This window comes from Charadrius vociferus, unplaced genomic scaffold, assembly GCF_000708025.1.
Source record: "Charadrius vociferus isolate BGI_N301 unplaced genomic scaffold, ASM70802v2 scaffold188, whole genome shotgun sequence".
In the NCBI taxonomy this organism is placed as follows: Eukaryota; Metazoa; Chordata; class Aves; order Charadriiformes; family Charadriidae; genus Charadrius; species Charadrius vociferus.
The window spans coordinates 868,329-894,677 of NW_009649706.1; the positions used below are offsets into that span (position 1 = coordinate 868,329).

The 26,349-nt window shown below is 36.1% G+C and overlaps 1 protein-coding gene across 1 annotated transcript in view; it reads left to right on the top strand.

Annotated features, from left to right (window-relative positions):
- The window catches only part of KDM4C (lysine (K)-specific demethylase 4C), a 273,932-nt gene that overhangs the window by 170,482 nt on the left and 77,101 nt on the right, over window positions 1–26,349 (top strand). The window contains exons 15-16 of the mRNA XM_009890665.1: window positions 11,354–11,409; window positions 14,583–14,691. Coding sequence (XP_009888967.1) covers window positions 11,354–11,409; window positions 14,583–14,691 — 165 coding nt within the window. The remainder of the gene's footprint in view (window positions 1–11,353; window positions 11,410–14,582; window positions 14,692–26,349) is intronic.

A 26,349-nucleotide genomic window follows, 5' to 3' on the forward strand; every position in this document is an offset into this window, starting at 1 on the left:
CTCTGTTAACAAACAGTAGGTCCAGTAGGGCACTTCCCCTAGTTGGTTCGTTCACCAGCTGTGTGAGGAAGTTGTCTTCCACACACTCCAGGAACCTCCGGGACTGTTGCCTCTCTGCTGTGTAGTATTTCCAGCAGACATCTGGGAAGTTGAAGTCCCCCACGAGAACAAGGGCAGATGATTGTGAGACTTCTGCCAGCTGTTTATAGAATATTTCATCAGATTCTACATCCTGATTAGGGGGTCTATAGCAAACTCCCATCACGATGTCTGCCTTGTTGGCCTTCCCCTTAATTCTTATCCATACGCACTCAACACTGTGATTCACACTGTTAAATTCTAAACATTCAAAACTGGCCCTAACATAGAGGGCCACCCCACCACCTCGCTTTCCTTGCCTATCCCTTTTAATCATTTCTGATAGACTTCAGTCATTCCATAAGGGAGAATTGAGAGAATTAACCTTCTTAGTATAGCCAAGGGAAGACAAAAAAGAAATAAGTAACATTCTCTCATGTAAAATTATATGTGTATTGCAAAGATGAGCACAATCAATTACCGTTCTCTCCTTTGAGGGACAAGATGACTTGTAGCAGCCTTAAACTTCATCAGCAGAAGATTGTGTTAATACCAGGAAATTTAGCAAATTTTTATTTCTAAAATAGTGAACTACTGGAATAGGATATATAGAGATTTTGTAGAATCTACTCCTTCACGATTTTTAAAAACATGTTGGCAGGAATAGTTGAAGACTTGATGGTGGGTTGAGGTAGAAGGATAAAATAGACACAGACGTTTCTTTTTTCTATGGTTCTCTTTGGCCTGTTTGAATACTATTATTCATTGCAAAGCAATGTGATGGTAGTTACTGGAGAAAAAATTATCAGTTTGATATACAACTTAAATTTATTAGTGTATTTTTGCTTATATGGAACCTCATGGCTGACATCAGCATGATTAAGAATTGCTGATACTTATTTTGGTCCTATTTGTCATTTTACAATCATGTTTCTGTCTCTTCAGAATTTGGACAATAGCCTTATATTATCCTAACAGCTTTCACTTCAAAATAGTACAATACTTTTACTGAATCTTAGCAGTATACTTAAGATAAATGTGGTTCTCTTTTAACCAATCTTCTGTACATCTATAAAAAAAGATAACTTAATTGAATATACTGCTGCCCAGAGTACTATTTGCCCTTTTGAAAATCTGCAATTTATGTTAGTCTTGCCAACCTGCAGCTGAAAGTTTTATGCTACCTTTGAAATATATGCGTATGCTTCTTTTTTGAATCAGTTTTTATATTTGTTTAATTTTTTCTGTGTCTGTTGTTATAATATTTGAATTGTTTTTCAAATTGCTGTGTAGTACCCTAAGTTTCTCTGAAGTGGGAGATGTAATTAAAGAACATTACTTATATGCATGACTTTTTTTTACTTTAGGGCATGTAGAGTGAGTGTATTTTAAATTCCAACTAACATGGTTTAGACTCCAAGTTTCTACATGAAACAAATGAAAAAAATCCTATTAATCTAAATTCTTGTTCAGGATAAGCATTCCTAAAAACTGCAGCTCTTGCAGAAGATGTGAAAGTGATTTGACTCACTGTGGGAATTATATATCCACATGTCTTTAAAAATTCAATTCTTGCGTCGGAAAAGTATATCAAATGAGAAGATCTAATTATCAGAAAATACCTATTCTCTGAAACTTCGCCTTCCTGAATGTCTGAAATTGTTTTCCTTCCTCTTCACATTGGTTCCTAGAAGGAGGAGATTTGGCTGAGGAATTCCCTTCTGGGCAAGGCTTTAAATCCTGAAGGGAAGGTTGATTGGAAAACAGGAAGAAAGAAAAGTTTCGTGCAGTGGAGAATAAAGTGGAAGTTATGAAACATTGGTACAAACATTGGTTCAATGTCCTCTCCTTACACAATTAAGTATTGTTTTTAGTTCTGTTAAGTGATACTTTCTTAAACTCCCAGGAGTTATGTTAACTTTATGGAAAATTTGCTCTCTACTAGGTTTTTGTGTATCGGTATGATTTTACAAAGTGTTGAAGTATGACAGCACTATAAAAATGAGACCGGTATTAATAGGTGAATGAAATGGTATTATGTGTGAATCCCGGCTATGCACATCATTAAAACATGGAAATAGAAAAATGAGTGGACTCAGATTTACAGAGCCAGACTTTTCTCTGATGGAGATTCTATTTTATATATTATCCGGGGAAACAATTGTTGAGATTCAGAAGCATACTGTTTTCTAGCAGTTGCAATGTCTCTAAGTAGCTGAAGTAATATGCTTTACAGTGTTTTATGTAAAATTTTCACCTTCCAGGATGCATTTGGATCCATGATAGCATAGCATATCTTCATATTCTACTAGGCAGTAGTTCCTGTTTGATAACAATTATTGACAAAAAAGAAGAGTCATACCAAATTTGTCTATGCTAATGGACAAAAAATAGCCATAAATCAATCCCCCGAAACAATTAAAAAATCAAATAATATTAAATAAGTCATCTGCATGGCTCCTGAAAGTGTAACTGTATTCATACAAAGTGCCTTGATTGAGAACAAACGCCTCATTAATCTTAAATGCTTCAGCTAAAGAAACCTAGTGAAGTCAGGAAGAGTAATGACTGGCATTATAGAGAATGCAACCTACTATACAATGTGCAAGGATGTGGTCACCTAGTAGCTATAGTACATAAAGATAAGTACTATTTATTATTTAGAGGACAAAAGGATTTGGGACAGCAAAGAGAAAGAAGAGCAAGTATGGAAACGGGTAAATGCATTTCAATGCCTTACTTCATAGTAAGCCAGCAGTTACTAAAACTACTAAAGAAGCAGCGTGACTTTTCACATGTTATTCTAACCCTCCGTAGTGCTACAGAAATAGTTCAATAATAATCTGGTCAGTTGGCACTGATTTTAAGAACAGATCCTATGTTGAATAGCAAGTGTTAGGCAGCTTAGCAGAATTGTTTTTTTTCTGTAAATGAGCTTTTTCATGCTTTGTATTTTACTATTGATATCAGACTCTTTTGAGTTGTTTATATTTTGTGTTTAGAGTAGCCCATTACATCCGTTGAAGGATTTTTTTTTTCTTTTTCGGAAGGTGTCAGAAAAGCGACACGTAAGACCGTTCTGCATTCCAGCTCAGAAACTGCCCTCTTTCACCCTACTGAAAATAATGATTTTGAACAATCTTTTTATAGTGGTGCTTTTCTCACCGATATAGTGTCAGCATTTCCATTATAAACTCCTGTTTTCAGATTCTGATAACTGCCAAAATTAACTCTCTACATGTGAGTTGATATAGAGTGTCTTAATTTTCAATCTGATTTTGCTACCAAGTTTTAAAATCATTTAGATATTGTTTTCTCCTTTTTTTTTTTTTTTTTTTTTTTTAAATCTGGATTTCCCCGAACTTTCTCTACAGAAAGGTGACTTATTAGGGGAATTACTGATAAATGATGATGGTAACCATGTGTGGACTCAGAGGTGGGGAGCATGATATTTCTTTCTGGTTTTGGTATTAGTCTAGTAACAAGATATGCATTGCTGGTAAAAAACAGTCTTTGACACCATGTATTTTAACAGGTTTGTAAATACTGAGTTTCCCTCATGCTGTCACAGAAACTGAATTGAAGATGGTTAAAACTGGAAAATACCTTTATAACCTAAGTGCCGTAATATTCAGACTCGAAGTCCATTTTGACCTTGGATTTCCTTAATTGCATTTCACCAAGTCAACCTTTGCTACTGATACCCATGTAAAAAGTCTTGATAGCTTTAGGCACCTCCAGGTGTGTGTCTCATCTTACCGAGGAAGGGGTTGTCCATTCCCTGCAGGGTGAAGCAGGATTTCAGTCAGATGCAGCTTTGATTGGAGTTGGAGTTGGACCAGAGAACCTTGTCCAATCTAAATTTGCCGTCAAACACCATAGCTGATCTCCAGAAGTACTGCTGCAAAATCATTGAGGGGAAAGAAAAAGGTGGCCATAACCAGTAAAATGATATCCTGCCTTGCAAAGCTGGTGCTAGGCTGCTTTCTTGAAGATACAAATTTTCATCTAAAGATGTTCAATTTTAAATCTAATATTTATTGTCACTTCCAACCGTTGTCTTATAATAATTGGAATAATTCTGCATATTTTTTATCAGTAGAAATATCATTCCATTTTTGTTTGTGTGTTTGCTAAGTGTTTAGCCTCAGTGTTATCCTCTGGCAGTGATTTTCACAGTCTCATTATATTTTGCAGGAAGAATGATCAGTTTTGTATTTTGTAGCTAATTTCAATACTTATTTATTTTTTAACACAGCTAATCTCAGTCCTTTGGACTTCTCTTCAAAGGGGAAGATGTCTGTAATCTTTCTTCAGATGCTGGGGAACAGTTGCTTTTTCTACTTTAAACGTTTTCTAAATCTTAGTGACCAATAACCACTATTGCACAAACATTTCATATTCAGCTATGTAATAGTCTTCATTTCATACTTGATACATGTTTTATACTGCAGATATGCACATTCTAGTGAGAAAGGACACATAGGTATGGTAGCATCTAGCAGCTCTGTTAAGAAATGGTGCTCCCAGACAGGAGAGTGAATCCTTTTACTAGACAACCCTCAATTTGTCTGCAGTTTATTATTTTTAGGAATATTTTGTCTATAAAAAAAGTTTGTCTCTGAAAAGTTACTTTTAAGGTAATAGCTTGAAGTAGATACAGTAATGGCTTCTCAATTGAAATTACATAATCTCAAAAGCTATTTTCTGAGTGAAAATTATTCCCCTGGTGTGGAAAGATTAAAATATTCATTAGTGGACTGTTTCTGAAAATGACATTTTCAAATACATTAAGAGAAACACCAACCCTTTTTTCTTTACACAAGGATAAATACAGACACAAATACAAATAAACTGGGGAAATGAGATGGCTGAAAAGGCAGCAATGCCATATCCAGATGGACATCGGTGTTAATACTATTAGGAAGTGTGACCTTGGGCGTTACAAGGCAAGTGAGACAGAAGTTGGAAGACTAAGGGTACCTGTTTTCAGTTAGAGGGTTCATCTAAAAAACCCACCAGATTGGCTTGAAGAAGACAAAAGATGTTTATCAGCCTCAGCAATACAATTTGTATCTATTTGACTTAGCTGTGGCAGAGTTCATTAGATTTGTGTTTTGATTAGTTACAATTTTCTATGAACCAGCTACTTTTAAATGAGCGCAATAAGTGAGCATTATTGTGACATAGCTTTGTAGCAGTTTACTCTAAAAACTGAAAACAACTGTTCTGACTTCTTATTAGAAATATTTGGGAAAAACCCACTATCCTAACCATTTATCTGATTCTTGAGTGCTTTTAGATACTAGTCAGAGTCAATAGACACACAGGGACAATAGCTGATGAAAAAAAGTGGAAATACATTGTTAACTGGAAAAACAGTGTCCTACTGAGAGCTGAAGACAATGTCAACACTTGCAGTGCTTCAGACCACGAACCAAAATGTATACTTACTTGAATGGATTCATTCTGGTGTCACTGCTAAATACAGCTGTGATAACAAAGTTATCAAAATACTTTTATTACAAAAATAACATAATAATAAATTTTGGTGAATGCATTCTGTTTGTTTTTCAGAATCACAAACCTTACAAATGCATGAAAATTTAATTAAATGTATATTATATATAACGTATATTGCAGTGTATACTTAGCAATGCCAAGTAACAGGATTTTCCTAATATCTAGGTATCTTTTCTAAAACATCTTAAAATGTAATTTGTAAAGCTTTAAAATGTCAGGTTACATAAAACAGTAAGGTGAATCAAACCAAAGTCTATTCTGCCCTGTTATCCTCTCTCTAGCACAGCCAGAAATGAATACCTGGGGAAGAATATAAGTCCTGGGCAAGCATTCCCTAATGCTCTCTCAATCTTCTGCAATATGCAAATAAGAAACTGCCTTGGCCAAAGACAATGTCTTTGTGTTTACTGTGTAAAAGGTAACCTTTGCTGGATTTCTCGTTCATGAACTTATGCAGCTTCTTTTTCAAGTGGCGTTAAATTATATCATCCACATCTGGCAAACTGTCATATGCTCTGTGAAGAACATTTTTTTTTGTTTTGTTTTGAATCTGCTGCTTTCTGTTTTTCTTTGACAGCAGCCACCTAGTTATTGTATTAGAGTACTTAGTCAAGTCCTTTTCCAAGTCCTCATGATTTTACTGACATCTCTCAGACACATACTGTCTTCTCTTCCCTGGTCTGACCAGCCACAGCCTGCGTAGTTATCCCTTGTGCAGAAGAAGCTGTTGCAGCTGATGTTAGCTGAATACAAGCTTTTGTTTTCTTTTTTTTTTTTTTAATGAGGCCTGTGAAGTAAAGTTAATCAGAAATGAACAAGATCTTGATAAATTATTGAGATATTCTGGAAAACAGGATGCAATTAAATAGGGAAAAGTATAAGATGCTGAAGCTAGAATACAGACAAAGGAAAGAGGAGCAATGACACCAGCCATTGCTGTAGAAGAGGTCCTGAAGTTACAGTGCATGAGTTTAACAAGTCACTGCAGAACAAAGGTTAACACTGTGTGAACACATCTCCCTAGATGTGGGATGCAAGATGTATCAACTAAACATGTTTTGCCTGACATCACTAAGGCTTTGTCCTCATTGCATTTCAGAGGGTAAAATATGGCTGCAGATGAAGACAGTAGGTGAAAAGGTTGCAGTTGTTTAACCTACTAAGGGGCTGCAGGTGGAAAATGGCAAAAATGACAGGAACAATCTGTTTTTCACGTTTACGATGCATAAAGTAAAAAGAAAAAGGCTTGAGCTACAGCACAGAATCTTCAGGTTAGCTGTTACAAAAAATTCCGTAATGGCAGGAATGTCTCAAAGAGCTGTAAGAGATTGTTAGGTTGATTATGGAGAGTACGTTTTACAAGGAACCTGTTGAAAATGTGTCAGACAAAATTCATTAGGAATAACATACGTTTTATTTTACCCTGTCTTCTTCCGCTGACATAAGTTATATATTTAATTTAACTGTATAAATATAATTCTTTGGAGATGCCATTGTAATTTACAGGGTCTTAGAGGAAAGGAGAAACAGCAGTTTAACAAGAAAGGGGATCGTGTGGGGCATGTTCATAGTTGTCCATAAGAATAACCATAATACGGCTTACTATATATATCTCTGCTATGGCTTGGCTGAACTCTGTTGCCTTGCTGTGTCAGACAGCTTCCTGTCTCATATAGAATGCTATTGCTGATGAAGTAAGTATGCAAATATGGAAGTGTGAAAACTGCTTTTTATAAGCTTTACTGTCAATAGGACTTTGAATTTTGGCAGCGTAAAAAATACTCAAAGACAACCAAATGCATTCATTTTAAAATACAAATGAGTGTGAACAGGCTTGTTTTTTGTGTAGTATTTTTCCATGCAACAATAATTAATATGCAGCTATGCCTGAATAGTGGCATATCATTCCAAAAAAGGTGATCTATCTTTTGGATATATGTACCAAACTAAGCATGGTTAATTCACATTGACTTCAGGCTTTTGCTGCAGTTTCTAGCAGTGGCTGAAACAGAGAAATGAAAAATAAACCAGATTAGGAACACTAGTTGCAAAATGCAGTTTCATTGTAAGCAAGGGGAAGTGTTTAGTCCAGAAACTGTGGATATGATCTACTTTGTTGTGAAAAAAATGCATCATCTCCACTAAAAAGCTAAAAGATGAAGTGAATGTTAGTATGGTAAACCGTGTGAATTATATGGAGACATCTTACTTTATACAGACACTGGAAGAGAGAGTTTTCTTTTGTAATTCTGGAATGTTATGGAGATTTTTTTAAGAAGGTGAGCAGTTGGTCTAAGATTTAATTTAGATAAATGTAAAATAATATGCTTAAGAAATTATTACATAATGCAAATACAAATGACAAAATTACTTGTTTAACGGATTTGCAAAGTAATAGTGAATCAGAGATTGGATATATTATAAGGTGGTGCTTTACAACGAAGTCCGTTCCTATCCTGATTTTTATACACAGGCTGACAGCAGACATACATGGATGCACAAACACTCTCTCTCTCCTGAGAACATGGATAGTAATTGCTAATATACACGTGATTGAACTGCCATCCATGGCAGGTGTACCTGTATTAGGAATATTAGTCTATCTTAATATCAGGTCCCCTGTGTTTTCATTGCTTGCAGTATGTTGAAACTGGAAGTAAAGTAATAGCCATGTCGCATGGATATAGGACAATATATTGCAATTAAGGTACGATTTACAAAATGGATTTAATGGGCTTTAAGGCTAATGGTCCTTCCTGCCCAGGTCTGCTATGAACACTGGTGAAATCGTCTATGGACCTAAGTTGTTATCGCCTGTATCCAGGAGACTGTGAACAGTTATTACTCACCACCACTGTATACTCATCAACAGTTTGTAGAGGTGGTTTTTGAGAAGGGGTTAAATTTGGTTGCTACAGGTCCTGCATAGGTGGAATCTTTTTCTAGCTGGTAATAAGGATATTTACAGCCACCTTCTCTTTTCTCTGGGCTGCCTCCCCCTCCTCCCTTCTCTTTTTGTTTTCCTCTTTTGTTTAAATTTCTTTTTTTTTAAACCTAGTGTGAAAGCCCTGTAGCTAGTAGGTAAGGATTATGACTTCTGTCTCTTGCAGTGTCTAATTCACAATTCTTTATTTTTACGGTGGTAAAGAGACAGTAAACCTTCAGAAGAAATTTGTTGGCAACATCTTCTTATGTATTTTAGTTTAATTTATTTGTGAAACTTCTTTAGGGCCCTGGACTCTCTAGTTGAATTAATAAGTTACACAGCAGAAGATTAGATTAAGGTTTTCCATAAAAGTAAAAAAAACCCCACCTATTAGAAGCAGGAAAAGTTCATCATTATTCTAATAATGAATTTCAAAGTAAGCTGGCATAAGAACATCAAAGCTTGTAAAATAAGGGCAAACGGAATGTTACTTTGCAGAACAGAGAAGCAGTCAGTTAAAGGATTTTTATGGCAAATATGAGAAAGTGCTTCAATTTAAAAAAGAATTGTGAGGGGTCCACAGGTGGGGCATCCACTGATCTTTTAAACTTGCAAATGGAGAATGAAGCTTTCTCTCCCCAGCCAAAGACTTGTATTGAGTCAGACTGATGCTCTCTTCCCCAGCCTGCAGATGTTATTCTACCTCCACATTGTAAGCTTCATGCTCTGCAAATGAGTTGGGAATCAGACCGTCAAGAAGGCCTGCATGTCTCCTTTCTTAGGAGATCATGGTATTTGCCTCTTCCTGAATGGCTGTTCCATTTCAAGTACTGTTTTCCATGCTTCTTGGCTCATTTATTTTGTTACTTTCATGTGGTCATGGAGACGTGTGCCCATTTTACTGGTTTTATCTTGCACCTCCAACTGTCATATATAAAACTAGCAGGTTGGACCCAATCTTTTGGTCCGTATCTCACTATGATGGAGGCCAAGCTCTGTTTATAAAGATAAACAGCACTGATAGCAGAAAAGATGACCCATTCCCTCAGAGTGTCGAGATCACTCAAAGTAGGAGCTGAAGAAATAGATCTTTGCTGATTTGTAGGCAAGATTCTAAGGTGAATCAAACTGAAGAGGATGCAGTGCTGTAGGATTACTCTGTGGTTGTGCTAAGGTAGTCCTCAGGATTCCCAGGTAGGTTTAAAGAATCTGCAGACTGTTTCATGCCGTAGTTTTCACATGTAAGTGCTTGCCTTTGAGAACTGAATTCCAATTAGAAGCAAATTTCCCATGACTGAAATAGGACTTTACTGGAAACTGCAAGGTGCCCATTAACTGTTTAGTGGAATTTTTGTTGTGTTATTACAGAATAATTTCAGCGTGGTGAATTGAGGTGTATAAAGCCTTAATAACATGATTCTTTAGCATCTAGTTGAGGAAAGTCTTTATGTCATGCCTATGTAGTTCAATAAATTTTCCAAGTGAGGTGTTTTTGAAACCAAAATATATTCGGGATAAGAAAGATAGCCATGGTTCTTTGCCTAGCTTAAGAGTATACCTATGTAGATGGCAGGACCTCATTATCCTAATGACGACCGAAGAAGGGGCGACAGAAAGAGAACGTGAAGATGATTTGAGTCACCTTTGAGAGTAGTTAAGGGAATTTAATATATATAGCTTGGCAAAAAAATATACCAAGTGGTTAGGATATCATAAGAATCTACAAATATTTGGAAGATAATTACATATAGGAAAGAAAGGGGCGATTATGTACAGTAGTTCAACAGCATTGCAAAGGGTGATGGTTTGGGACTAAAATAGGAGGTGATACATTAAACTGAGTTTAGTATGTGAATCTAGAATGGCATGAAGTTTGACTTATCTGTCTTTGACAGAGAAGTTTTTTGTTTTGTTTGTTTTTCCCCTTCAAGGAAAATTTAAATAAGATATACAAGTCACAGGGTATCTTGACTTCATTTTCTGCATTTGGTTCTTTGTAGAGACCAGAAAAATTGAGACAGGAAGAAAAATAGCTAACACTGGGAACACTTTCTCATCTCTTCTTGTGACAGGAAAAGGAAAAAAAAAGGAAAGGATAGATTCAGAAAAGGAGGAGACTGAAGAGAGAGAGAAGGATTAGAAAGAGAGGGAGAAGGGTTGGAAAGTAGAAATGCCTGTGTATCTGTTCAAAGGCACAGTTTTAAGTAGAGTTAGGAATAGCCCTATTTGTTTGGCATATTATCTGGGAACCACTGAAATATGCCTTGCTGAGTGCCCTGAAAGCAGATGGAGTTGTACTGAAGATCGAGGCAGTGACGGTGTACTGCAGCAAAGGGAACTCTTGCAAAAAGCATAACCTGTCTTATATTCTGGAGGTTTATAAATTTGAGAACTGTCAGGAACAAGCATATTTTGCAAATGCTTGAGTTGGATCAATGGCTTGTAAGTCAGTTTCTCGGTAACTTCCACTGAACTAATTATGGGTCATTTAACTTTGTTTTACCTTAATAAGCTGCATGGCAATTCCAGCCTTTCTGTGGTAGTACCGATTAAATGCCTTTTTGTTTGGTATCACTTTCAAAGTGATTCTGTCACTTTGTTTAAGAGTAATACTCAAAACTTATTTATCTTTAGCTTTTTTGAGTTATTTCTCTTTTCATTATTGTATTCTGTTTTTCCTGTAAGGAGATGCAATGCTTATCTGTCAGGTTGTAACCCAGTAATTAATTACATTAGCAATTTACATATCCTTAAAATCAGCTGAATAAAACTGATTTGTAACCAGTCAATAAAGCTCACTTTTTTCTACACTATTTTTATTTTTAGGAATGTTGTCTCTGCAATTTGAGAGGTGGTGCATTAAAGCAAACTACTGACAAGAAGTAAGTAATACATCCTTCGTGATTGCATGTGCTTGTTTTAAACTTTATTCCCAGTCCATCCCAATGTACAAAGCTTTTTTAAAACTAATTACTTGACAGTGTCCCTTTAAGCTGAACAGTTGCAGAAATGAAATTATTCCTGGTTGAAATGTGCCACTGGCATTCTGTGAAACAGTTAGATGCTAAAATGTACATTTGTTTTAGTATTTGCATAGACTTACTTGTTCCAAATTCTATTCTGCTGGCCTTTGTGTAAAGAAAGTAAATGACAGCTCATGTGTTATTGTTTGCATGGGTGAGTCTTATCAAACAGCAAAGTGTATTTTCTTGTTTGGTCCTGGAAATTTGTGATTACAGAATTTAATACAGTACATTTGAACTTCTAGAAAATAAGTATTTTTAATTAATTAATTTTAATCATATTAAAAAATTAGATTTTGAAGTGTTTTTTAAAAATACACTTCTATCATACACTTTCAGAAATAGTATTGTTGCTGACATAGTGCTATTAACAGCATCAGTATTTTTCTCTGTATTTGGATAACAGAACACTATAGCAAGTAAACCTAAAAGATAAAATGGAAAATGTTGCAGCTTAGTATTTTTTCAAGCCAAATCATGGAACAGTCGTTATGCATTTTGAATCTTCTCATAATTAAATAAATTATTTTAGTAACGTAGCAATATCATGTAGACCTCTTTCTTTAATCCTTTGGAATGCAGTGGTAAGAGATGATCTAGCTGCAACATTCTTTTCCACTTAGCAGGCAAGAATTTATTTATCAGTGATTTGCAATTGGTCACGTGACCCTTGTAAACTGTCTAGTTAGGGGAGGGATTTATGTGAAACTTACAGGCCAGATCTTACCTTCAGAAAGCATTAATATTGTTACTGATTTAATGGAGGTTTTGACCAAAACATGAAAATATTCAGCTGCTTTTTAGTTCTATTTTAAACTACCCTAAATTTGCTACTTGGTTTTCTTCAAAAAAAAAAAAAAATTACAAAAGTGTTATTTCAGTAGAATTTCTCATGCCCTTTTGATATTTGCTGCTGATAGATTGCATGTTGCATCTATCTAAAATGTATGTATCTAAAATACATACATCTTTTTCTGTTGATCAATTAAAATGATTTAGAAATGTTTTGTAAGATTTATTCATAGAAAAAAAATCCACAGAGGTTTGCAGAAAGTGACTTTTTCTGCATAACTATACCTAAAGTCTTTGGTTTTGCATTATATCCCTCTGTAGGTTTCTGTTACGGATTTATGAAATGAGAGTTCTGTAGAAGTAGTTCAACTCCTGTTTTCCTGTTTCCGTAACACCTTACAGTTGCTACACATTCTTGAGTCTTTCATCTATCTATCTATCAGTATTAGCTACCAGTCCAAAGTTTTGAGAGTTTTTGGAGTAGTATGTTCCAATTGTGTCTTTTTTTTCTCCAGCAAGTGTAAAATTCAACATGTGCGTTCCCTTCCCCCCTTCTTTCTCTCTCACATACTGATTAGAGGTGCAGGACTAGCATTACTTAGATTTAAAAGTTAATGAATCAAAAACAGGTGGTGGTAGGGGAGGTAAACATTTGCTGAGATTCCTTCTTTTCAGCAGAACATAGCAATTGTTTTGAGTCCTGTTAGGTTGGGAGATGTCAGAGTATAAAGGTTTGAGTGAGGATGTATGGAAGAGGCATTTTATTTATAGCATTTATGTCCCATAAAGCATAGATGGTAAGACAACGTAGTTTTGCAGGTGGGCAGGCAGCAATGAAAAGTAAAAGGGTGTTTCTAAAAGTTAAAAAGAAAAAGTCTCAAAGCAAGACTTTTTTTCTGTAAGTTAGAACATAAACAAAACTGTCACCATAATAAATGATAGATCTGCAAGCCTTATCCGCTTTCATTTGGGCTGAACTGTATAACGTGCTAATTGGTATGTCATCTTTATGTACATCTTATCTCACACTTTGGCCAATACAACTTTAACGTCACGTGACAGCAGTTTGCTTATGCCCTATATATTATATTATACTTTTCCAGATATTTTTGTCAAAAATTAGTGTTGAATTATCACCACTCTATTGCAGGGAAGAGAAATGATTTCTATTCTGCTGCATCACCCTCTATCTCTTTTAGTTCCAACCCACATTTGAGTTAATCTGCTAAGATGCTCATGTAATGTGTATCCTTGGAGATGTACAGAAAGTGGAGTGAGGCAAGCATTCAGGGCTTACAAAAAAGAGCAAATCGCGTAATCAGAAAAGATGTACAATGAATGACTGAGAATATGACAAATACAAGTCAAGGAATGGAAATGTTTCCCTTTCTTCAGATTTACTAGTTGTCTACCCCAAAAAAAGATTTTAGAAGTAGTCTCAGAAGGCTGCTCTTGGTTAATAAAAATGTCATTAGCTTCTCTTTTACTTCATATAATATGCACTTCTAATATTAATTTCAGACTTTTTTTTAGTTTCATTTTGCCTTCCTTATTTTGAGATTTATGTATTGAACCAGCATTTGGAGGATATAGCAGTGCTTTCCGATGAGTATAGAAAGTGCATAGCATCCTCTTGACACATCTGACACATTTCCTGAAGTTGCATGGAGGTCTTACGTGCCCTAGGCACTTGACAGATGCTTTCACTGCTAAAGGGGATCCAGTTCATGTTGGGCATTACAGTACTAGCCCGATCAGTTTGCTACTTCTATGCATTTGTGTCTGTAAACAGAAGGTCTTGATAATATACTTTGTTTTACAGTTTGATAGATATATGACGGATTGTGATTATGTGCATTGCCTAAGAATAGTTATTCAGGTCTGAGTAATGTTAATCCAAAATGTTGTAGGCAGTAAATTGCACATGAATCAAATAATGTGGTCTCCTACATGTGCACCTGGAAAGCACAACTACAAAACATTTGCACTTAATAAATTGAATGTGAAAGATGCTTAAAAAAATGTTGCAATAAAACCCTAGACTGAAATGATATTTACACAAAGTGGTAGTATTGTAAGGTTTTTTAAATATGTTTCAAAAAAGCTTAGGAAATCCTAATAAGGAAATATCCAGAGATGGTTGACTTTTAAGAAAAGACGCTCAGCAGGTAATGAAACATCTTAAACATCTTATGTCTATGGTTTTGTTGGTGGTATTCTTGACTTGCCACTTTTCACAGGTGGGCACATGTAATATGTGCAATTGCTATCCCAGAAGTCAGATTTGTTAATGTCACAGAACGCACACCGATAGACACTAGCAGAATACCTTTGCAAAGATTAAAATTGGTGAGTAGTATATTCATATATGCTTCATATATTATTTGCTATTAAGGTGTTCCAATATTTGAAATGTGTTAAAAATCTGAATTGTGATAATTATTGCCAGGTACAGAGCAGTAAACTATGTTTAAGGTAAGGAATAAATAACTAGGATTTTATCAAGATCGGCTTTTTAACATATAATGGCAATTCGTTAACACTGTTAACAGCCTTTGGTATTTTATTAAAAGGAGTTCGAACCTGACCTCCCCCAAAAGAAAAATAACAAATTTGACCAGTGTCAACTGTGAAAGTTTCAGTTTTGGAACTATTGGCGATGAAAGTGTTGAAACCCAGATTGGCAATATCAAACATGCAGTACATGTTTGTGAGGTCTTTTTTTGTGTATTTTTGCCTCAAGGAACTATTTATGAAGGTAAAAGGATGTAAGATCTGTTTGCTATGTGCTATCTTTACCATCTAAGTGTTGAAAAATGTGCACAAAAGAGATCACGTGTTATATTGGATAAAAAAAAAACCCTGTTTCCCAAGGAATTTCAAAAGCTGGTGGAAAACATAAATAAAAGTGCATCAGCTACTACCAGTTGCACCCTGTGTTACATCCCAAATAACAGTGTCATTCAAGAAGGTTGATGTACACAAGCAGAAGATATGCTTAAGTGCAATATAAGAGTATTTTCCTTGATGTGTTACATGAGAACTACTTAATTTGTCAGTGCATGCAGTATGTTAGAAAGAAAGTGATTAGTGGCTCATTCAAAATCTTAAAAGATACCATCAGTTTTCTGGATCTGCCCCACATTATTTCCAAAGTGGTTCTTGGTCTACCTGACCTGAATACTTGCTCATTTTGAACTGTTAATCTTTTAACTACATTTTCATTTCATTTCATTCATTATTTTTTGTGTTTTGTAGCTGTATTTCTAAATGTGGAGATGCAACTTTGAGTAGTTTAAATTGATAGCCTGTCCTTCAAATGGTAATCCATTCTAAATATTTGGTGACAATTTTTAAATTTTGTTTTTCACGTGTCCTTTTAAAAATAACATAAAACACATTTCTAAAGAGTATATATAACTTACTATAAAAATGTGCTTCCTAATTAATTGGGTATGTTCAGTCCTATTTTTTCAGGATCTTAAACAGTCACAGGCATGTGTCTGTTTGGAAATTGTTAATTCAGGGGTTGAAAACACAGAAATGTTTCATTTACCAGATGCTGAAATTCATTTTCTGGGCTGTCCATGACTTGAACTCTGTAAGAGTAATAGGAGCCATTTGGAGAAGGCTTGAATTAATTTTAAATTATTGATTATGAAGGTATGGAGCCAAAATTTGTGAAGTTACGTGACTTACGTAACTAGTAGGTAATTTCTGCTGAATATGAAGCAATTATGTTAATCAGTTATTTATAACTGAGAGCTTTTTCGTCTATTCTTTCCTTCATTTGATAGAAGATTGCTTATAGTCCTTAATGTTTTTTCAATTCTTGAAGCCTCCTTCAATGTAAAATGACATTAAAGCACTACAGATTGTATTAAGCTGCATATACCCGTTTGGTCTCCTGTGAGTCTCTGAATGTTTAGAAATATAGTATTTGCTTCCCTTAATGCTGATTTTTTTAAAGTAAAAGAGTTTGTATATTTGAGTGGAATGAACGTTGTGATGAAGGAACTCAGCTGAATACAATAAAAATGAGAGGCAGGGTACTTTATAACAGCCATAAATGTAGTATTGCTGCAGGTAGTGGACAGCCTTACTGTGAGGGAAGGAAGCACTATAATCCTGGTTTGGCTCATTAAACCTTACTTTTCCAAGACTTAGTTCCTGACATTGAATTTATAATGAAATAGCTAGGCTTGTACTGATTTAAGGGGGGTAGGCAGTTTGACCATTTCAAAAGGCTCTATAATGATTTAATGTCAATAGACCAATAAAATGCTGCTCCTTGGGTAAAGGAGCAGAGAAATATCTGCTCTGAAACCACCAGCAGACTGTGTGATTTAAATTTTCGCTTTTGTTGCAAATAAGTTGCTGTATCTGATTGTTTTACCTTGCTTTGTTTCACATGGAGTAGCTAAACTAAGTCTTCTGAATAACATCATCATATTCTGTATTTAACAAAAGATTAAAAAGTAGGTATTATAAGAATTGCATGGATACTTTATATTTTCTCTAAAGCCCTGCATATTAGATACTTTCTGTGAATTATTTCTCATTTCCTGAAACGTGGGGTTCCTACTTCTCTAAAGAGGTTGCTGTCAATAACCTTGTGTATATATGCCATGTAATTCTCAAATCAAATGTGATCCTTATGTTAGTCTTCCCTTCCTGACCATTGATGCTGCAAAATAACAATTACGCTCTTATACCCACTGACATTAGGTTCTTTGCCTTGGGGGAACCTCAGAAGTTATATCCAAATTAGTTCTGTTTCTTTCTCTAGGAATTCCTGTCCCTTCTTCCCCCCATTTGGCAGCACTTCCATTCTTATCTTTCATTCCTCTCTGTTATCATATATCCGCTGTACTTTGGAGTAGACAGTTGATACCATCTGTCTCGCTGTTAACTTCTGTAAAAGGCTAGAGCGAGTCTTCCCCTTTGAAATTGTAGGGATGGCCAATAATGCTCCTCAGAAGCTAATTTCTGCTTCACAGCTATCCTATTTGTTAGGTTAAGGGTATCTTTGTTCATTAGTCTCTATCACTCAAAGTCAGAGAGTGTTCATTTTATAAGCAAAGGCAAGTTTTGTACATTGTTGGTATTGAGCCTTCATAAGCAATAAATTTTTTAAAAATACATTTTTGGGCTTACCTTATAATGCTGTTTATGTTAAAGCGTGGGATAGCTAATAAACGTGAGCTGTCCTACTATGTCATCTCTGCTTTATAAAATTTGGGATGTGTTTTGTTGATTTTTTTTAAATGGGCAGAAAACAATGGGAAACAAATATTGAAAGGGTAGATGACGTTCTAGCATGCAGGCAAACTGGAACTAGATCTTACAATGCAGGAGCAAATAGTTCTAGTTGTTTTAAACATTTCTTTTTCTATCCCCATCCTCTCCCTTCCTCCCTCCCCTCCATCTTTCCTTCTCCTCTCCCTTCACATCTCTCTCTCTGAAATAGTGAGAAACCCAAACAAGCAGAACATTTACTGTTTTCAGAGATCTGTAGAGGCTGAGCTGACATTTTCTTTAATGTAGCATCTACAGAGGAATATCAAAGGAAATATAAAATCAATGTTTTATTTTCGACAAATAACATCTGTGCAAACATGAACATATTGGTAGGCTGTTTTTATTGCTTAACTAGTATATATAGTGATTGCTGTTAAATCGTTTTAATTCACTAGACGTTTTGGGTTGGAATCAGTGTGTTTTCTATCAATCTTTCTGTTATTAAATATTTAGTATATAATCATTTCTTCCGAAGTAAAAATCAATATTTGTATTATGCTTACAGTAGCTCATAGCTTTAAAATTGTTTTATGCAACTGTTTCATGTTTGCAGCTTAGTGGATTTTTATGGCATGCCAAAATGTTTTCATATTTCCCTAGCTTTTTTCAATGAGTTACATGCCACGTTCCATCATTCCTGAAAATTTACATGACACAGTGAAATGTTCATTAAAAATTAAATATTTTGAAAATTATTCCTTAATGCTAATGGATGAATACAGTCTAAATGAATACTAATATAAAATTTTGTGCTTTGTCTGTCACAGGGGAGTGTGAAAGAAAAGAATGCGATACGTTCTGTGTTGAAATAAAACAGATTGTATCATCACTTACATTTTAGGGGTGTACACCAATGATATTTACAGACTAGTTGATTTTCATGTGAAAGCAAAAGGCCTCCCAGGCAACCCCAGTGTAGAGAGCATCCCACAAAGATGCTATAAGCTGTAGTTTCTCTATTTTACTTCTCTATGACTATACCTTTTCTCTTTTTTTGAAGCTTAGGCGAATGAGAAAATGAGATTGTCCAGGACACTTTTGTCAGAGAGTCAGGCTTTCTTCCTTTATTTTAGATTCAGCCTGGATGGTCACATCTATCAGACACTTTGAGTTCCAATAGCCACGTGGAATGACAGTTTGTGATTATCAAGCTAGGAAACAAGTGTGTTGAATTCAGATGTTTATGCACAGGTTCTAAATTGAAATGGCTGGAGGGATATACCTTAACATGTCACATATTTAAAACAATATTTTACATAGACTACAGTATGCTAGCTGCTTTGTAGACACTTAGTTCAGATGGTTTCTGTTCCAGTGGTCTCCTAGTTTAACAGCCGACATACGAGCAAGCATGAAAAGACAGCAAATACACAAATGCCAACTTAAATACCATTTAATCACAGTGAAAATGTTAGGAGCAGATAAAAGTGAGTCAAGGTTGGTAAGAAGTGATGGTATGGGGGGGTACCACATGAAATTTGTCTAAAAGTATATGCAAAGTTTCAGATGGTGACAGTTTGGAACAAGTGTGTGATTTGGAGCAAAGTTTTTGCCATGAATAAGTGTGGTGTCACCTTCCATACCAACACAGTTCAAGAGCATCTAACAGTTTACCTAAAGCAGATAAATCTTAGGTTTCTAGCTGAGTTGAGCTTTTTTTTTTTATTTATTTTATTTATTTTTGCCTTGTTTCATTTGTCCTTAAGACAAGCTAAGAGAAGCTTGGGTGTAAAATCCTGCTTCTGAAAACCCGTTTTCCTTGACTATTTATGTGTATGAGGCTTTGGGTCATAGAAAAGAGACTGTGGATTCCTGCATGTGTCAACCTCTATGATAAAATTCGGTTTTACTTTGGGAAGGGAAACGCTTTTCCAATTACTCAGCTCTAATTATAAACATGAACTATAGCTGCATGAAAAAGTCTCTGGAGATGAAAAGATCAGACTCAAATCTAAACTCAGCCTTTAAAAGAAAGAATAAGTATTATCTTGTCTGCCATTCTATTTTAATGAAATATAGCCCTTAAAAATAGAATTAAATAAAAACACTTACTATTATATGGCCAAGGAATCCAAGCCAACATGGATATAGTGTCATTTACCCTTGTCAGACACGTGACTTACAATGAACAGTAGACATTGTAAATGAGACTGTTTAAATGTTTCATCTGTTACAAAAAGAAACATTTAAATAGAATCATCACCATCTGATCCTAAACATATATATTTGTCGTCTCTAAAATCACTTTTTGAATAGAATATGTATCAACTCAGTTGCAAAATACATTACCTGGTTCTAATATTTTTGGTGTTTTAAAATTCTTGGATATTGGATTGACTTTTTCCTTACAGGCAGTCAGTGCAACACTGTACTGAAACATGCACATAATATGCCTTTGTTTCTTTATCTGTAGAGTTTCCTATTATTTTTACATTCAAAATCCTATTTCTCCAACAAAATAGAGGTAGAAAATGAGTTTTGGAATAGCTGAAGTTGCCCTGAAGCTTTTGATGACCTCAAATTTGTATTTGACAAGTGAACCGAGTATAAGCACAAGTGTACTCTGAGTGAGGAACATTATTTTGAAAAGAAATTTACACTGTGATGATGACTGATCTACAAGCCTTTCAGTATCTGGCTGAAGCCATAAAGTTCTTTTTAGAAGCCTATACACTTTAAAATTTGCACCTGAAGGCAAATAATAGTGAGCTTGAAAGCCAAAGATTATAGTTTTGAAAGGTACATCAATTCTGAAAATACAGAGGTTTCTCTGTGGTACGCCACTGAAGAATGGAATCAAAGCAAAAATGTGTATGAGCTTTTAAAAGAATGAACAAATATCCTTCTGCCTGTCATTCTATTTTAATGATGTATGAAGCCTAAAAAAGGATTAAAGACATTTGAGGACACTGCCTATCTTCTGTGTTCTAATTTGTAATGAAATTAATTTGTTAAACTACAGTGGGGCAGTAGAACTATTGCAGCTGTGTTTGTGGAAGAGTAAAAAAACACTTGCAATGATGTATACCAGTGTCGCTATGCATTTCTGGTAGTACAAAGAGGTATTGATTCCCTTTAAACGCTTCCAAAAATATTGCTGGAAGGACAATTGAGGAGAATCATTATACCATATATAAATTCATGCAGTAACTAACTCATTGCACACATTCACTGGCAATGAGAGCAAAATCTTGAGACAGATTTTAAGATATTTCCAATTGTTTTAAAATTGCTAATGAAATAGCTTTAAATAGCACATTTTTTATTTTAAAAAAAGCTAAACTAAAAATGATGCAACAATTGATTACTGCAATATATAATTTGTTAAAAATTTAGTGACTCATTGTAAAATACAATTTAGCATATATGCTTTAGTCACAGTGTTCATAAGATTTTTAATATGTATGTTAGAAGAATGTACACTGCCGGCTGTATAGTACTTAATGTCGGAATAATTTGCTACAATGAGCAGATCCTACTGCAAACTGCCAAATTTGTATCTTGCAGCAGTACCATACTATAAAGTCTTAAGAAAAATATGAAAAATGTTAGATATGTGTGACTATAAATAATGTTTGAAGACATGGACACGTCTGTAAGAATTAAAGCAGTGTTAAAAATGTTACCTACTTGTCTGAATTTCTTTTTACTTGCAGAGAGGACTTTATGCGCAAGAAAAATTATTTTTTCCTATAAAAGTCCTTTGAAATTTTTAAAGTTCCGAATGATTAGTAGTTTATAATAAGATGTGTAGGTCTGATAGTCAGGTCTACGTTTTGAAGTTCATCTCTGTCCATACACTATGTATTTGTGTATAAGGGAGATCACGTATGTGTGTTTTTCGTGTCCACACACAAATGGACAGTAATGCAACAAGTGTATGAGAAAGGTAACTCATAATTTAAACAGCTAGATGTGCAGAAGTGAATGTAATTGAAGAGCTAAATTAAATACTGAGTTTTGAATTGAATAATAAGGTTGAGAATGAGGGAATAACTTTCTAAGCTCTAATAATTTGATGACAGCAAAGTAGCAAGTGAATAACATGAGGATCATGAGTTATCTAAATGGTTTTACTCTGCATCAGTTAAAAAATATTTTTATAACATTCTAAATTTAAAAAAAATATAAACCTGATGAATTTATTTACTTTTCTTTTGGCTTATGCGTATTTAAATCTTCTGGTAAAGCTTCCAGAAGTGTTTACATGATTTAAAGATCAGAGTACACTTGCAAATATGATTTGAGTATTTGAGAACAATAATACTTTTTATCCAAAAGAGCAAAAGGGCTTGTGATTGTATCTCATTCAAAGCTTAATTTTTTACTGGTATTTGAAAGATTTTCTAATTGGACCAATAAAGTAGCAGATCCTGTCAGAATCTCCTTCTATGGTTAGTCATCTGAACTTTGTACACACTGTAATGTAATATTTAATATATAAGGAAAAAGTGTGAGAATCAGAACCGCCAGGAAAGGGACAGAAATGTCTCTGACGTAAGTGTAGTAACTGGCAAGGATTAAATGTGTCCAGTGTATGTAGAATTTAAGTAATGTTTTAGAAAAGTGGGAGAAAGAAAACTGACACCAGGATTATATCTGTAAGAAAAGAATTTGCAGACACCATAATCCAGGAAAGTTTATCTCTGATCACCACATGCACAAGGTATAGAGGTGGTTTTATTGGTTTTGGTTTTGTTGTTTCTGGTGTTGTTTTTGTCGTGATTGAATACACATGAAACCAAGGTGTTTTTCAATGTAAATTTGAAAGAGAAAAAATTTCTTCCATAATCTTGTATCATTTCTGTGTCCAGGGTAAGCTATTTTAAAATGGAGCATCACTGCGTTTATTACCAGTTTGATTTATGAGACCATAAAGATGTATTGTTTAATCTTCTAGGAATGTACCTTTTTATTATCAGTAAGTCTTAGGTAGTTTTGAATAAATTTTACTGTGCTATTGGCTATATAAACATTACATACGTTTTAAAAAAACAAGACTCTTCACCAACAGTGGTAGGTGCTTATGTATTATTCCATTATAATTTTATTCTTTTACAGTCCCCACCATTTTATGTCCTCTAGAGTCATAGAATCATAGAATGGTGTAGGTTGGAAGGGACCTTTAAAGATCATCTAGTCCCACTCCCTGCTATGGGCAGGGACATGTTTCAATAGATGCGGTTGCTCGAAGCGCCATCCAACCTGACCAGCAATATTTTCTATGATAGGGCATCCACAGCTTCTCTGGGCAACCTGTTCCAGTATCGCACCACGCTCGTTCAAATAATTTCTTTCTTATATCCAATCTAAATCTACCCTCTTTCAGTTTAAAACTGTTGCTCCTTGTCCTGTTGCTACATGCCCAGGTAAAAAGTCTTACCCTGTCTTTCTTATAAGCCCCCTTTAAGTATTGAAAGGCAGCAGTAAGGTTGCCCTAGAGCCTTCTCCTCCAGGCTGAACAGCCCCAACTGTCTCAGCCTGTCTTCCTAGGAGAGATGCTCCAGCCCCCTGATCATTTTTGTCTTTGACCTGCTGTAACAGGTTCATGTCATTCTTGTGCTGGGGAGCCCAGAGCTTGATGCAGTACTCCAGGTGGGAGTACTTTAATGAGAACAGAGTAGAAGGGGACGATTATGTTCCTTGACCTGCTGTCCACACTTCTTTTGATGCAGCCCAGGATATGATTGGCTTTCTGGGCTGCAAGCACACATTGCTGGTCCATGCCCAATTTTTCATCCACCAGTACCCCTAAATCCTTCTCTACAGAGTTCATCTCCCAGTCTGTATTGATACTGGGGATTGTCCTGACCCAGGTGCAGAACCTTGCACTTGGCCTTGTTGAATTTCGTTAGGTTCATATGGGTGTACTTCTCAAGCCTGTCAGGGTCCCTCTGGATGGCATCCCTTCCCTCAAGCACAGCGGCTGCACCACTCAGCTTGGTGTCATCTGCAAACTTGTTGAGGGTACACTCAATCCCACTATCTCTGTCATGGAAGAAGATAGTAAGTAGTACTTGTCCCAGTACGGACCCTTGAGGAACACCACTCAGTACTGGTTTCCACTTGGACATTTGAGCCATAGATGTAATACTTTGGATGTGGCATCCAGCCAATTCCTTATCCATCTAATAGTTCATCCACTAAACCCATATGTCTCCAATTTAGCAGCAAGAGGGTTGTGGAGGACTGTATCAAAGGCCTTACAGAAGTCCAGGTAGATGACATCCATAGTGCTTCCCTTGTCCACTCATGCAGTCAGTCCATTGTTAGTGAAGGTCACTTGATTAGTCATGCAGGATTTGCTCTTGGTGTAGCCATGTTAACTATCTCCTGTCACCTCCCTGTCTTCCATATGTTTCAACATCAATTCTGGGAGTCCGTGTTCTGTGATCACACTGGGCACTGAGGTGAGACTGGTTGGTAATTCCCAGGGTTTTCCTTTTTACCCTTTTTAAAAAAGTGTGAAATATTCCCTTTCCTGCAGTCACTGGGGACTTTCCCTGACTGCCATGACTTTTCAAATATGGTGGAGAGTGGCTTAGCAACCACCAATTAGCCAATTCTCTCAGAACTCGGGGATGCCTCTGATCGGGTCCCATGGGCTTGTGTATATTCACATTCCTCAGATGGTCTTGAACCTGATCTTCTCTTGCAGTGGGAGGGCCTCCATTCTCCCAGTCCCTGCCTTGAAGTTCAGGTACTTAAGAGATGTGGGAGGAGTGATTACCAGAGAAAACTGAGGCAAAAAAAAGTTCCTGAGTACCTCAGCCTTCTCTATGTTGGTTGTCACTAGTTCTTTCTAATACATCGGAGAGGGTGAGGGGTGGAGGGTGTACATTTTCTTTGATCTCCCTTGTCTGACCAACATATTTGTATAAGCCCTTCTTATTATTCTTTACATCTCTTGCCAAATCCAGCTCCAACTGTGCCTTACCTTTCCTGATCTGATCCCTACACATCCAGGCAGTGCCCCTATATTCTTGCCAGGATACATGTCCCTGGTTCCACTGCCTGTGAATTTTTTTCTTATGCTTCAGTTTCACCAGGAGGTCCTTACTTAGCTATGCTGGTCTCCCACCCTCCTTCGTTGATTGCTTACACATGGGAGTTGCAAGCTCTTGTGTTGTAAGAAAAATGTTCTTAAAGATCTTCCAGCTCTGTTCTGCTCCTATATCCCTGATGGCAGTTTCCCAGCAGGTCCCATACTGTGATTCCCTGAATAATTGAAACTTCGCTGTCCTGCAATTCAGCATCTTGACTTTACTTTTCACCTGGCCCGTGTCCCTCAAGACTGTGAACTCTGCCAGGGCACAGTCACTGCAGCCCAGGCTGCCACTCATCTTGACCTCTTTAATTATTTCATCTGTGTTGGTGAGCAACAGGTCCAGTAGTGCTTCTCATCTGGTTGGCCTGTCTGTCACTTGGGTTAAGAAATTATCTTCAGTGCTCTCCAGGATTCTCCTGGAGTGCTTACATCTTGCTGTGCTGCTTTTCCAGCAGATGTCAGGGTGACTGAAATCCCCCAGCTGGATCAGAGCCTGCAGGCGTGATGCTTCCTGTAGTTGAAGTAAGAACACTTGATCAACATGGTCCTCCTGACTGGGTGGAGGGTGGTAAGCACCAACCATGATGTTTCCTTTGTTGACTTGGCTCCTGATTTTTACTCATAAGGTCTCAACCTGTTCATTGCTGTTTTTCAAAGACAGCTCTGTGCAATCAGTCCATAGAGGGCAAATCGCCCACCCCTCCTTCCTTGCCTGTCCCTCCTGAACAGTTTGTAGCCATTGATTGCAGCACTCCAGTCATGTGATTCATCCCACCAGGTTTCAGTGACAGTGATTAGATCACAGCTTTCCAGCTGCGGAATCATTTCCAGCACCTTCTACTTGTTGCTTATCCTATATGCTGTTTTATGGATTGGTATGTTTTAAGGACAGAATCATAAGTAATTGCTAAATTAATTATTTGGACATAACTGGAAATAGTTGGAAACTCAGTTCAGTGAGAATGTTTAGCTTTCAGAGTTTAAGTTTGGATTTTTAGTACTTTAAGCCATTTTTTTTCCCTGTAATTTTCTCATTTAAAGTTCTGTGCCACAAGGCATTGCTTTGGTGATTCTTGGAACATTATTGTCAGAGCTGTTCCCTGAAGTGAAAAAGGTCCAGTTCAGGTTATAAGCTTGAGAACCTGTCTACATGAGCAGATATTAGTTTTCCTCTAGGAAGCTGACTGCTATTTGAAATAATATTTGTAAGGAGCTGCTGAAGAAAGTAGTAAGTTGAGTTAAGCAGCAAATTCTGGGGACTTGAAGTAACTCAAGTTAATGTTCATTTTAAAGAGTAAAGAATGATTGGTGAACTGCTGCCAGCGATTACCTTTTTCCCTGAGTTGAAGTAGCTCTCTGTGAGCTTTCTGTGTATGCAGTTTCCAAGAAACAGGATGAGATATCTGGTTTTGGTAAGTTTTATTGCTGGAAAAATGGCACATTCTTTTAGCAACTAGTGATTTGTCCTCCCCTTGTTTACAGTGTGCTCTTTTAACAGTCGTTTATTTCGTCCTGCTGTTTGGATTTGCATGCCATTGTTATCAAAAGGAGGTGTGGTCTCTTAGATAGCTACAGCCTGAGCTATAGATGAGCGTCTTAAATTGCCCCAAACAACAGAGAACAAGGTTTTGTCTCTGGAGGAGTGGCGTATTTTCTGC